This window comes from Cervus elaphus, chromosome 33, assembly GCF_910594005.1.
Source record: "Cervus elaphus chromosome 33, mCerEla1.1, whole genome shotgun sequence".
NCBI classification, from domain to species: Eukaryota; Metazoa; Chordata; class Mammalia; order Artiodactyla; family Cervidae; genus Cervus; species Cervus elaphus.
The window spans coordinates 33,594,881-33,610,027 of NC_057847.1; the positions used below are offsets into that span (position 1 = coordinate 33,594,881).

General features: G+C 37.1%; 1 protein-coding gene across 4 annotated transcripts in view; it reads right to left on the reverse strand.

Moving 5' to 3' along the window:
* Positions 1-15,147, reverse strand: part of CSRNP3 (cysteine and serine rich nuclear protein 3) — a 196,261-nt gene that overhangs the window by 21,650 nt on the left and 159,464 nt on the right. For all 4 annotated transcript variants that reach the window (XM_043894613.1, XM_043894612.1, XM_043894615.1 and 1 more), the window contains one exon: positions 6,788-7,047. In XM_043894613.1, coding sequence (XP_043750548.1) covers positions 6,788-7,047 — 260 coding nt within the window. The remainder of the gene's footprint in view (positions 1-6,787; positions 7,048-15,147) is intronic.

The following is a 15,147-nucleotide window of genomic DNA, read 5'->3' on the forward strand; positions in this document are numbered from 1 at the left end:
CATCCCGTCTCTCATGAGCCTCACTCCCACCCCACCGCCAGGTTCCACATTTTGAGGTGGACATTAATAAACAGCGTTATATTCAGAAGGAGCAACCAAGGCTATAAAGTGTCTGGAAAACAGGAACGTTAGAGAAAAGAACTAAGGATGTTTAAATCTATAGAACAGAGACACATGGAGCCCATATAACCTATTGTCAAATATTTGCATGTCCATCAAGACTGCTTTCAAACACTTGGAGTTTGGAGAACAGGGACAAGATTTATTCTATGTCTCTAGAGGCCAGAATTAGGGTCAGAAGGTATAATTAGATGATAGCAGGTTGATCAATATGAAGAAGAGCTTTCTAACAATTATCACTACAAAATGGAATCGGCTTTCTCAAAAAGCAGTGTGTGTTTATATACAGTAGTGTATGTATATATATAAATCCCAACCTCCTAATTTATCCCTCCCCTTCTTTCCTCTTTTGTAACCAACTATACTTTAATACACTTTTTTTTAACAAAGCAATGTGCTTTGGGTTGCCAGAGATGTGTAATAAGAGGCTGGATATACATATCTGCATTTGTATACCCAAATACACATAGGATATATTTGATGAAAGGAATTCCTGGTTACATGTTATGAGTTGAATAAATAGCCTGGGTGCTAATGTCTCTGGCAAACCAAACTAAAACATTCATATCACTTTGATGTTCAGTCAAATCTTACAGTATAAGTCCTCAGCTCATTAGTTGTTAATTGTAGTTGGCAATTTGGAACCAGATTCATTATGTTTGGCTGTTGCGTCAGCTGATAAGAATTTCAACAACCTGAATTTACAATGAGTCCTTGGTTTACATATCACCCCAAAAGTCACCAGAAAAGATGATAATATCAACAAATAAGACATACATTTTCCATACATTCCTTTATTCTTCCTTCTGGTTTAGACAAATATTGTCTCTTTCAGCAAGGGCTAATAAGCAAAATGAATCCAAGAGTGTGCTGGTAAATATATAATAACTACGTCTCTGAAAAAAAAGGGAGGGGTGTTTCTAATTTGTTGTTGAGTTTGTTGTGTTTGTCTGATGTTGTGTTTGCTTTGTGCTTGTCAAGTCCCACAATATGACTGTTCCCATCATTGGCGATTTCAAGCTACGGTGGGGGAAGAGATGAGTCTAATCCACTTTAGTGAGGAATTTTTACAAGCTGACTCCAGAACACCACTGCATGAACCCCACATGTTAATGAGAACAATCAGCCGAATGGATGTCTCCTGAACTAGAAGATCACTGTTTATTGCATAGGAAAACTGTAGAGATTTGATTACATATGTTTAATTTTTCCACTTAAATAAAAATGCCAGCATTTTTGAAGGAACCTATTCTTAAATGTATTGCATTTGCTCAGGGCTGAAGCCCAGCCTCTCAGGATGCACCACTTTGGTTAGGTGTATTTTCTCTGAATCTCTCAAAATATGTTGCACATATGACATGGCAAGTATTTGGGAAGTCCATGTTTTCCCTTTGGTGTCGGAGCAGGCCTGCACTGAACAATGTATTCTGAAGTACTGGTCCCATATAAGCTTTTGAGTAATCTCTGCAGAGGCTGACAAAGAAATTCTGTACGGAGTTTAAAAATACTAAGTGGAGTTTAAAAATACCAAGATCAGCACACTCTGACCCATTTAGTAAGAACTGTAGTATGAGGAAATAGTTAAAAACATATCCCTAAATTTGGAAACCACAGGTTAGAGATACTTGGCGCCAGTCATCTCTCACAAACCTCTAATGGCTTCTATCTCCTAAGGCCTTTAGGAATTTTACTTGAAGGTTAGTTAAATCATAAGACCGTTGAGAGGAAATAAGAGGGCAGGGCTGGAAGACTGGGCGTGAAGGTGGAGAATTATAATACTGTACAGGTAAATTACTAACTGAATAAAGCACAGTCATAAATCTAAGATTTGGGGTGAAGGAAACTTAGAGACATTTTAAAGTTTGCTCATTAAAGGAAGAGTTACCATCTGGCAACTCTTTTTTTATGAAGAAAGAGAGCAAACAACCAAGCATTACTCAAGGAACACATGATAACCCCAAAATGTAGAAACAGCTTTGACCTTAGAAAGGAGAGGAAGAACGATCAAGGTTGAGAAAACATTGAGAAAAAGAATCCAGTGAAAGTTGTGAAAAATAAGTTACATTTCCTATACCATGGTAATAGAATCCAGAAAAATATAACCCCAGAGGCGAATTCAATGCCAAGGTTCTTTTGAAACATAGAGGCAGCCGCCTAATGGATTTTACAGATACATGTGAAATGGGAATAAAGGCTAATGTAATTGTTCAACAGTGTGGTGCAGATGATGAAATCTAAGTACTTAATTTGGAAAAATGTATAGTATTAAGATGACTGCAATGATTACTGTGAAGAGTATGACATGTCTGAATGGGCTTGACAGGGAAAAAGAACTGTAGTCTATAATTTAGAAATCTAAAGCTAGTTATTTCTTCTAGAAACATGTACTTTATTCAATAAGCTTTCCCTATTAATTGTTTCTAGACAATGTTTGGAACAAACACCACCACCACCAATAAAGGCACACTTGAACCCCTCCCCCCCAAGTAAAATTGGATTCGTTCTACAAATCTAATTATATATATTCCTTCTCAATATATCAAACTCATAATTAGATTGAGATGAATCACTAAGAAGACATTTTACAATGAGAAACTAAATTTCTATCCTTATTTTGTTTCTGAAGTATTTTATTATAAATAAACACCAAAACGCATGTCTGTGTTCTTTTTACTGATCTTAAGATAGTCATATGGCCTTCCCTGGTAGTTCAGCTGGTGAAGAATGCACCTGCAATGCAAGAGATCCCGGTTTGATTCCTGGGCCAGGAAGTTCCCCTGGAGAAGGGATAGGCTACCCACTTCAGTATTCTTAGACTTCCCTGGTGGCTCAGATGGTAAAGAATCTGCCTGCAATGCGGGAGACCTGGGTTCAATCGGTTGGGAAGACCTCCTGGAGGAGGGCATGGCAACCACTCCAGCATTCTTGCCTAAAGAATCCCCATGGACAGAGGAGCCTGGCGGGCTACAGTCCACGGGGTTGCAAAGAGTCAGACACGACTGAGCGACTAAGCCCACAACACAAGACTGTCATACAGAGTAAAGTAGGTCAGAAAGAAACAAATACTGCATATTGATGCATATATGTGGAATCTAGAAAAATGGTATAGATGACCTTATTTGCAAGTAGAAATAGAGACACAGGCTTAGAGAACAAATGTATGGAAACCAAGAGAGGAAGGGGGGATGGGATGAACTGGGAGATTGGGATTGACATATACACAATATTGATACTAAGTACAAATTATATAACTAAGGAGAACCTGTAGTGTAGCTCAGGAAACTCTACACACAGGGCTCTGTGGTGACCTAAACGGGAAGGAAATCCAAAAAAGAGGAGATACAGCTGATTCACCTTGCTGCACAGTAGAAATGAACACGATGTTGTAAAGCAACTGTACGCCAATAAAAATTAATTTTAAAAAAAGGCCCCATTGGAGGGGGGATGTCGTTGTGTAAACTGATTCACTGTTTAGAACCTGAGACACCCTGGAAAGACACACAGGTAGAGTGGAAAGAAAAACGTCTCCTTTATGTCCCAGAGCTTTTGCTTCTCAGGTAAGCAGGAAGGAAATGACCCAGTTCCAAGCCCACTGAGTTTCCTGGTGTATTTTATCTGGTCTCCATAGTGAAGGCTTTGGAAAAAGTTTGACACTTAAAGCTTTGCAAAGTGTTGTTTTTTTGTCAGACACTCCTTCTCTCTCCTCCCTTAATGGGCAGTTCACTGTCACCCAGAGAGGACCATCTCCAGGAAAAACCAAAGTGGCAAAGTTTGTCCTTAACAATCCCTTTCTTCTTTGGGTCCCTCTCTCTGCTACTGACCCCCTCTAGCTGCTTTATCCAAAAAATGGAATCAATTTAGTCACATTCTGTTCCTTATCCCAGAGGTATATTTCAAAGCAAATGTCATATTGAAAGTGAAATCTCAAGTATCTGAGTGAAATTTTTGGATCCGTAATGTTTTCGGATAGCTAATTTTAGATTTTGGGTAGCTAAACCTTAGACAAGCATAGTCGATGATATTTAAAAACTCATAAAAGTTAATATATGTTTTCCTCCATTAATACCCCTCAGATTTTTTAGTCAATGAGTCCACATTGCTTTGATCTTTTATTAGATTTCTGTGAAATGTGTTTCCCAGTTTCTGAATACTTTCAGTACGCTTAGATCAGATCACCTTGGAATCCCATTCATTATCTTTTTGCTTGATATTCACTTGAAAGGAGTGATGATATCCAAATGCCTTTTGTTCATATCTTCACCAAAAGGGAAAGTTGCATGTTTTCAGTTATCAATGACAAACCAAGGCATGACACCCACTCGGAAGACTGACTCTTCAACTTGCAACGCTAAGCACAATGACAAAAGTAAATCAATAACAGAAGCCTCTTTTTGCTTCTTCTTCAGCTTGCTAAAAATAAGAGGGTAGAAGTAACTGAATACAAATTATAGCATCAGAATATATCACCGCCTGGTAAGGAGGAAGGTTCCTGCAGGTATGTAGCTCCCCCTAACAGTCACTGCATGTGTGTGCTACAAAGGTCACCACAATACATCTGGATCTCAGATAGAATTACAGTTCTCCACCTGTTAAAAACCACTACACACAGTACCAAACCCCAGACAGGGATGACTCCCAATAGGTACAGAGATTGTTTTTCCCTACACCTATTGGGTATAATCAATTGATTTTAGAATACTAAGTAACAAGATAATAGTTTTCTATTGAGTGAGCCAGTTAACATCTTTGTGCTTCTTTTTATTCAGTTGTACACATGGTCTCATAATTTACCTATTCCAGTGGGTTTTTGTCAGGATTAAATTATATAATGTTTATAAAATGCCTGGCAAGTAAAAAATCATTTAATGAATGGCAGCCATCACTACTGTTCTGCCGATATTTGAGTTTGGAGAATGACTTCATCTTTTGAGTAAGGGTTACAGTTGGTCTGTAGTGAGTTAGAAAACCAGACAGTGTATTTCAGAAGCAAATCTGAGACTTATTGTTAAATTAGGCTACATTCAAAGCTATAATATAGAACAACAACAATAGTGACTCGTTACCAAAAAAATCTTAAGGGCCTGTCAATGAACTGTGTCAAAAATACCTCCAAAGGAGTTATGAGACTTGCTCTAGGCCAGGTTGTAACCAGCTTCATTTAAGCAACTGGCTTCTTGTGCAACTGGGGACAATGCACATACATGAGGTGCAAAATACCTAAAAACAGGTGTTGTGAAACACACATCACACCTCTGCTAACTGACTTCATATTGGCAACTAAAGGTACACGTAACACAGGTGTGCTTATGGTGTTTCGGCTAGTTAACCAGTGATCCTTTATGTTAAGCATCCTGGATTATGTAAGAAAAATCCTTGCCTTTCTTCCTTTGTCGTTAGATAATAATGGGAGGCCATTTACTATAAGCTGATAAGTTGATGGATCAATACAAATAGAAAGAGTGTCTCTGATTGAGGAAAAGGTTTTCTGAGCTGTGTTTCTCTCCACTGACTCTCTAAGATGGCACAATGATAGTTATCTCTGCCTGGATCTCTCCCTGACATCACTTCAATAACTCAAAATCCTCTCAGAATCACCTGGATTCCTTCTCATATTCTTGTCATCGAGAAAGGTACTATCACCCACAACCCATTCAGTTTTGTGAGCCAGAAATTTAGGAGTCATTCTTGACAGCTCCCCACTTTCCTTCCAAATCCAACCCGTCATCAAGGACTGTTGATTTTATTTCCTAAATTACTCCCTCCGTCCATCTCTCTTCATCTCCCCTACCATCAGTGTAATCTAACCTACCATCTTCTCTCTCCAGGACTATTGTAATAGCCTCTTAACTGGTCTGACTCCATAAGCTCCCCTAACATGGCCACCCCTGCCCCTAAACCATTCTCAAATCATAGCATGAACCAGATCACATTATTCTGCCAACTGACCCCATGCCTAAAACTCCTATATGACTTCTGATGGCATTAGGATGAAGAGAAAAACAATGTCTTAATCAGACTGACAAAGCCCAACCCTACCCCCTTCACATTACTCCTTCCGTCTCTGCTCCAGGCTCCCGAGCCTGTGCATGGCTCCCCGTGCTTCCTCCTGACACGAGGTAACTCAGCCTTCCCTGCTGCCTGAACCAGTCGCACCAACCCTTTCTGCCTAATTACCTGTTCAGATTTCAGTTCAATCGTCACTTTCTTGAGGAAACTTTCCTTGATATCCAGCCCCCATCAATTCTCCGTTACATACTTTCCTAGCACCTAGCAACTCCCCTTTATGGTACTTCATGAAGCTGTGATTTTGTCTACATGATGAATATTTTTCTTTTCTGTTAATATGTAAGTTCCAGGAGAAAGGGGACCACATCTATTTTTCATAGCAATTAGCCCCAGCTGAAGCACAGGGTTTATGACCTAAATAAATATTTATAGAGCGAATAAATAAACAATGTCAGGGAAGTTTTCTGCCCTGTTTTCAGTGATGAGACTATACTGTTTTTCCTTAAAAAAAAAAAAAAGTCTCAGCAGAGAGTCTGCTTGGAAAATATCCATTTTAATCTGCGGATCTAAACATGAAAATGGGTTAATGCAACCAGATTGAGGTAAGGATAGGGGGTTTGGAAAAAAAAAAAAAAAAGTGCATTTCTAAGGTCTTTGTTACCTTTAGTTTTAGAGAGTTCAGTTTTTCCTCCCTGAGGTGTTCTCTCAGCATCTCCCGGTGGAGCCTCTCCTGCTCTCTGGCGAACTCGCCCAGGGTGTACTGGCGTACGCTGTTGTGGCGGCTGGACATGCCCAGGGTGCTGCCGCCTTGGCTGGGCACGCTCGTGAAACCCTGCCTCCGGGTGAAGTAGTACACAGTGACGCAGCTGAAATGCACATTCTTGGTCCTCAGCCGCTTCTCTCTTTTGAGGATGGAGGAAGCTGAAAGGGAAAGAAACAATTCAGGGAATAGCCCCACAGCAGTTTTCGGATGAGGTGAAGAATTAGAAAATGCCACTCGATGATCTCAAATTTACCATCAACCCTTTCTGGCTGGGAGACACTAAAAATGTTGTCACTCAGCATTGGCACAGACTTCGCATTCCTTACTTAGATTTTTTCCTAGCTGTGGTGGAGTAGACTTTTAAGCCCTCTATAATGGTAGTCCAAGCAAACTTATAGGCAAGTTGCCAGTAGTCTGTGAATCAGTGGCAGAATTTAATTTCTCATTTCCCTTAACCTTTTAAGTTTCGCTTTTATGATTTTCACATGAGTTGTATTTTACTATAATCAGAAAAGACACATACTACAAACTCTTTGTCTCTCATTTGATATGGATGCACTTGGTGTGAAATAAATGTCTATTTTTAAATTTTAGAAAATTCCAAAATGCAATAAAAATTTATAGGAAAAGTCTCAATGGCACTATTTAGGCATTTTTACAATCTAAATCTAACCCAAGTTTTCATCTGATGAAAACACCAATAAGTAACATTATGGACAGTGGGACTTTAATCCAAGTATACATTGAGAATACTGAAAACGTCATGAGATATATCAGAACCTTTACTATTAGTTACAGAGACATCAAGATGCACAGAGCACCATGGAAGGTTGAGATGAACTCTGTAGTTGAGAGAAAGAGAGTTAGACATTGACCTTTTGAAGTTGGAAGATGTGCCAGTCTGTTTATTTTGTTGTGAAGTAACCCAGTCTTATAGAATTTGAGTGATTTCTTTCAATGAAGAAACAATGAACCCCTCAGATGTTTTATATATATATAGATCCGCTAACATTTATGGACTGTTCAACGAACTATGCAAAGGACTATGCATGAATTGTCTCATTTTATTCTTATGACTGCTTGAGTTGGAGTAATCCAAGCCTCCATTTTGAGGAAAACAATCCATAAAGGGTTAAATGACGTGGCCAAGCACATATAACTAGCAGTGAAAATGGGATTCATTATTCTAGAACCCAGTCTTTTAGCCATCAGGTCACAGTAGAAAGCTGAGATCAAGCTAAGGAAGATGAACAAGGCTATGATTTGGGGTCACACTGCTTCTGGGAGATGTTAACTGCTGCAGACTCCAAAGATGATTTTTATTTGTAAGACTGTATAAACGATGAAACAAAAGTAACTACAGGAGCACTTTGAATTTATATAAAAATATGCTTCTAAGGGAATGGAATGAACTTCCAAGTTCAGTTGTCTCATTTTCTCCTTATAAAACCTTCAAGCCAAATAGAGAGGCTGCTGTGATACATATCATTTTGAGGATTTATATATTCTATAAATACAAACCAGTAGTTTTTCCAGGCACTTTCTAAATGATTGGATATATTGGTGGAAAAGACAGATAGTGATCCCTGCCCACATGGAGCTTTCATTTCCAGTGATGAGAAACTCAGAATAAATAGACTCAAACAGAGTAAAAGAAATAAGACATTTGGGCAAGAATTTAGCTATCTCAACTTTTCCTCCTCGTTAATGCTTTACTTCTCCAAAAGAGATTGCCAGGGAGCGAATGCTTCCAATGTGTATGTCGTTTTTCCATTTATTTTTTTCTAGTTATTTATGTACATGTTCACGGCAACATACTTGTACTCCTGGCACTAGTGACAATTTTCAACTTAGATTTAAAAGCGCTAATCTGCTTCATAACTGTAGGTTTAAATCATCTCAAAACAAAGAAGAATTTGTCAAAATGTAAAAGATTTCACCACAGAAAGTAAAATTCAACCATCTGCCCAGTAATTTGCTACCTGATCTGACAACCTTATCCATCACCACCTTAAAGCAGGCTAGAGCCTCTGCTTTTTGGGTGATAACCTTGAACTTATATTGCTCTTCATATCATAAAAATGATGCCCTGAAAATATTATCTTTCAAGGCCATAATTTACAAATAAAATAAAAATATTTTAATGTACTCATTTAAAATAATTATTATAACCACATCTGATAATTTTCTTACTTGCATTTTAGATAATTCATAGTAGTCTACATGAATTTCCTTTAGAAATTTTTATTCAGATTTTGTACCTGCATTTTTAGATTATAAAAGAATTCCACCTTTTGGATGAATCTACTGTACCATCCTTTCACAAAAAGCCATATTACACTTTTCCCAGAAAACTGTTACGAGATGATTTTCCAAAGCTTGGAAGAAGACAACAGTGGCAGAGAGTAGGAACCCTTCACCTGGGCTCTTGGCATTTCTAACATTGTCAAAGTGCACATGGACTTATGCTTTTTCCTATCCACTACAGCTTATAATTCAAACGTGCTTATACTTGTTTCAGCACTTGCATATTGTAAGTAGCACATTAGAAACATGATCAAAATGCCTATAGAATACATTTAAAAGGAAGGTTTTGAGATGCTGTAAGATTAGCCTTATGAGGAATATTTTAAATGTGGCTTTCCTAAACTTAGGAGGCACTCATGTCTCTCTTTTGATGATTGAACTGGAGCCCTAGAACAGGCCCTTCTGGGCTATCTCTTGCCTCCAGAACCAATTTGACTAACAATCAGAGAATGAAGTTATCAAAAAAGAGTCTGTGTTTTTCAAATCTGAGAAAAACAGATTAAATCCCACATCTGCCATAGGGAATCTGAAACCTCGATGATACACGTACCTAGTAATCTGCGCCCTTTACGGAATAACTGAACTCAACGTTGTGTCTCTACAGAGTTCAGGGTTCATTTTACTACAGTGAGGTCAAGAGCAAGGAAAAAAAAAAGGAAGGAGAAGGTGGCGTTCATTACTGCTTTGAAAAATAACTAGTCTGTTTTCATATGCAATGCTAATTTTTTGCTGCCTTCCAGCTCCTCTTCTTTTATCTCATTTAGTTACCATCCTGCAGCAGAAGTGTCTAAGTGCAGCAGTATTATTTGTCCTAACCAGGACACAGCTCTTGGGGCCACCATTATGCCTAGCACATCAGGGTGTACTGGTATTGGTGTAAAATCATCACATATTATGGAGATAATATTGATCCTTGTAAATTAAAGGAATAAACAGCACAGAGTAACCAGCATTAGTTATCTGCAGAAGCTACCCATCTTTAAAATGCTTTTAAAAATGAATGAAGAAGAGAGTTGAGAAACTAATTAACGATGCCAGGGTGAGAAAGTAAGTAGATAAAATAAGTTATACAAAACATTTATATAAAGAGCTCACGCTCAGAGTGGATTAAAAATGGAAGCCATTTGGGATTAGCAGATGCAAACTATTATATATAGAATGAATAAACAACAAAAATCCTACTATATAGCAGAGTGAGCTATATTCAATATCCTATGATGAACCACAATGCAAAATAATATGAAAAAGAATATATGTATATATATTTATGTGTAACTGAATCACTTTGTTCTATAGCAGAAATAAACACAGCATTATAAATCAGCGATACTTCAATAAAATACATGTTTAAAAAATGGAAGCCAAAGTTAAGAGTTCTACAGTGTGTTTTCAGGGCCATCCAGGGGAGCCAGTGCTCTGAGGAGACACATATTCTGAATATTCTGATCCTACAGAGAAGATGAGTATATCAAAATATCAAAGCTGCCTCACATCAGGCTCTGAGAAAATGCAACCAACCTTGCTCCATTTCTGCACACATAAACCAACCTGTTCATTCACATTGGAACATAATTTCAAAAGTCAACAAGACTATCTGATTGACTTGTCAATTCTATTCTTGCTGAAAATAATCAAATTTGCTTCCAGGTTTATACTTCAGACATTTGTGAATGTGTGTGTCATTGCATCTGAGATTGCTCTCTCTGTATGCACAGAGACCATCATGTGTCTGAGCCTGTGAAACTGAAGACAAGATTCTGGATCACTGATTCCACTATAGCGCAGTCACTCTGGGGCAAGTGCTTGAGGAGTAATTCAGCTACCCTCTTAATGCACATTTGGCTCTTCTAGTGTCAACAGCTATCAGCAAAGTCCAGATATAGGTGGAAAGGCAGACAACAGTAAACAGAACTATATATTTTGGCTCTGAAGTTGGCACATGGAGGTTGAGAGTTTTTGGTCCAGTCTGATGTTAAACAAGGGGAAAATTGTGGAAAATATTAATTCTACCATTTGGGTCTGATGAAGTTAATAGTATACTTCTTTCTCCTATGCAGTATGTTCAAAAGGAAAATACCAGATGATGTGTAAGTCAATATTGAGTTTATTTTTTGGGGGGGGGAACTTAGTAGAAGCAAAGTGAGATTGTTGAAATTAGTTTATCTTGGTAAATCCTGGGTAATAAAAACTTGTTTTCTTAAATCATACAGGCCAAGTTAATCAGGGGCTCTGAAAATATGTTGTTTCTCACCTTTTGAAGATCAAATCAAGATCATATCCGTTATGAAGTCATGAAACCTAACTTTCAAACAAAGACCCCAGTGTCACCAGAAAATAATTTGCATAGGAATTAACAATAACAGCTTAGATACTAAATCAACTTCCAATGGTTAAAGTTATTAAGAATTTTAAAAATATATGTCCTCAGTCTTTCCAAGTGACTTCTACAAATCTCCTGTGATCATATTTTCACATCTTCTCCAGCTTGACACAATTGTCAAGATTGGCCCCTCTTGATCACGGTGTCACACACATAGTATCAGATCTTAACCACAAGTAAGGAGTGAAATGGATCTAGCAACCAAGCAATTAGGAGTAGTTCCTTTGAAAATGAAGCAAGTTTGCTGTCAAAAGTAATTCTTCCTTGTTCTAATTGTTCCCTTTTATTCCCTTATGTCACATTCTCAAGTTTCTCAAATCTACTTACCATAATTGTATTTTTGTGGTTTTTTTGTTTGTTTGTTTTTGTTATTTTGTTCAAGTAAGGTATTTAGGGAAGTAGTAAATCTTTCAAGTGGGAACAATTCCAAAAGATTAATAAAAGGAAATGTCTTAAGGCACGGGTAAATGAGAGGCAAATGAAAGTAAAGACTATTTGGGAGTATTTTTCCTCCAACTGTGAACAGAATTCAAATTACCTGAAGTATATAACACAAAGTGGTGGCCAAATCAATAGTATGTTATACTCAGGATGTTATTTTATATTTAGTGATGAAAGATATAGGGCCTCATTGGTGGCTCAAACAGTTAAGAATCTGCCTCTGATGCAGGAGACCCAGGTTCAATCCCTGGAGGAGGCATGGCAACCCACTCCAGTATTCTTGCCTGGAGAATTCCATGGACAGAGAAGCCTGGTGGGCTACAGTCCATGGGGTCAAAAAAAGTGGGACAGGACTGAGCAAATAACACTTTCATGTCATGAAACATATAACATGTGCAAAAACAATCATGAAAGACAGACTTTTCCAAATACTGGATCTGTTAGAGACAATACTGAGGTATTCCCAATGTTTTGTAATTGAAGTGCTTTGTATTTCCTAAAAGGCCATCAGAATGGAGACAAAGTTGGTAAAAGTAAGAAAATGTCAGGACCCATCAAATTAGGGACTTTTTTTTTTTTTTTTTTTACTATTGCCCTTATTTCTATGAAAGCAGCATTCAAAAACAAAAATCAAGGAAGGGCAGCTCCCAGTTGAAGTGACGTTTAAGATATCAAGTTCCAGTTTGTATCTGGTTCCCTATAGTATGAATGATAGCTCTAACTGCTTGTCAAACTGCAGCACACCTGTCTCTTCAGCCCCTAAATGCCATTCTTCCCCATCTCCAACCAACCAACCAACTTATGTACTAGTAACGCGGCAAACCGACTGGAGAACATAAAGTATGATAAACATACATAAGAACCAGTCAGCATTCTGACATCAGTCCTTCTGTAGAGGAGAAATAGGTTTATAACTCACAGACAAGGTTAGGCAGTTTAACCATTTAGCCCTAAGTATTTTCCATCCTAATAATAGGTTGAAAATTTTCACAATGGATTACCCTGAAGACTAATAACGTCTTTGGTGCTCTGAAGCTTCTGAGTGGAAATAATTCAAGATGAAAACCTTTTGTTTAAATCGTTAGTTTTACAAAAACAAAACAAAAGAAAAAACTCTCTCACATAAGACTATGTGATAATAAATTTTCTATCTAGACATGTACAAATACTGCATACGCATTTAAGCAAAAAATTTAACAAGAACAGAAATAATATAAAATGTTGACCCTTCGGGCCTGACGACCAACGCTTTGTTTTGGATAATGAGCATGCGCGTCACGTAGTCATCTATTCAGTCTGTCAGCTACGTCCACACAAGCAAGCCAGAGACCCGTGTGCAGGGAAGCAGCTCTCTCCAGTCTCTTGACAGCTACAGCCCAGGCCGCTCAGCACACTGCAAGCTGAATTTGACTCAGAGAGGGTGGTTCAATAGTGTAATCATCTACTTGCAATTCTCTGCTTGGAAAAAAAATAAAGCTTATTGCCCAGGATTTTGATATATATTTAGAAAGCTGCAAATAAAAATTGAGAACTTCGACCTTCCAGCTTTGATGTCATAAATAATTATGATGATTAACTCACAAAGAGTGGTCATTTCTCAGAACTAGCTCTTTTTTATTCATACATTTGAATTTATTAAAATGCCTTCTGCACTTTCCCCCTGATTCTTGTGAGTAATCTAAAAGAATGGGGGGGGGTCATTTTATTCTCATACTTATTAGAAAAAAAGAATAAATGCTATATTTTGAAGTTATAAATTTGAAATTAAAAAACTGAAAGAAATGAATAAGGAGCTACTGTGTAGCACAGGGAATTCTACTCAGTATTCTGTAATAACCTATATGGGGAAAAAATCTGAAAAAGAATTGATATATGTTTATAACTGATTCACTTTGCTGCACACTTGTAGCTAATACAACACTGTAAATCAACTATACTCCAATATAATTTTTTTAATTGAAAGAACAAAAATTTTAAAAAGAAGTCATGTTCTCTCTTATCTTTAATCTTTATAGTTGACTTAGCACTAACCCTTTCACTGCTTACATTAAATTGATGCCCACTGAAAATGCAAGGTGACTTAGAAAGCCCTATCTATCAACATCAAATGCAATTAATACTGGGAATAGTGAACTGTTAAACTAAAACAAATTTAGATTAAACCACTGATTAAAATAATACCATTAACTGAATGATCAACCAAGTTTCACTCTAATTTTCCTTTTTCATCAATTCATCCATCAAATTTATAGTACTAGGCATCATGAATCTTGGGATTCTAATTCTATATTTGATATGAAGTCTTCCTTCTGGTCTTTATATGATAAATTGTGTTTATATAACATATCACTTAAATAAAGTTTATATATTAAAATCCTTTAGCTAAATCTGGACCCTGCATTCTGTTTAGTTCTGTCTCAAACAACTGAAAGTTCAGAAATTTTTTTCCCCATTCCATATATTCAACTGGCCATCTGACTTTATTTCTAGTGAGAACAATTTCATAGAAATTGATCAATGTTATCACCACTTTTCTCTGTTAACAGTATGTATTTTCCTTTAGATAACATAATCATTTTCCAGAGAATCTAAGATTTCTACAGAGCTGATATTAACATTTACATATGGAACATTGATTATTACTGAGGTCTTTGTCATCTCATTTTTAAAGAATGCTTCTTTATTGTAAGCATACCATATCATTAATGAATTAGAGAAAGTATTATTATCCTATCCTCATACTTGGAAAATAATAAATTGTTAGATAATGTACTTAATTCAAAATCTGAATTCTGAATTTGCTGATCTCCATTATACAGATTAAATTAAGGGGCACCTGCATTTTTCAGGCCCTCCGTCAGTATTTTCAGAATTATGTTTACCTCAGGAATATTATCAGAAATATTACCTTTGTAAAAAACCTTAAGAATCACAGATGGAAAGCATTACATATGCAGACTACTATCTTGGTGATGCTGTTAAACCAAACAAAAAGTGTGTTCCTTTATTATCAGTGAGAAAATAAATGCCACCTACTTCCCAGCTTGTTTCCTTAATCTCTCATATGTGCAATTAAACCCTAAAACTACATGCTTAAGAAATACATTTCACTGTTATTAAAGTAACAGCT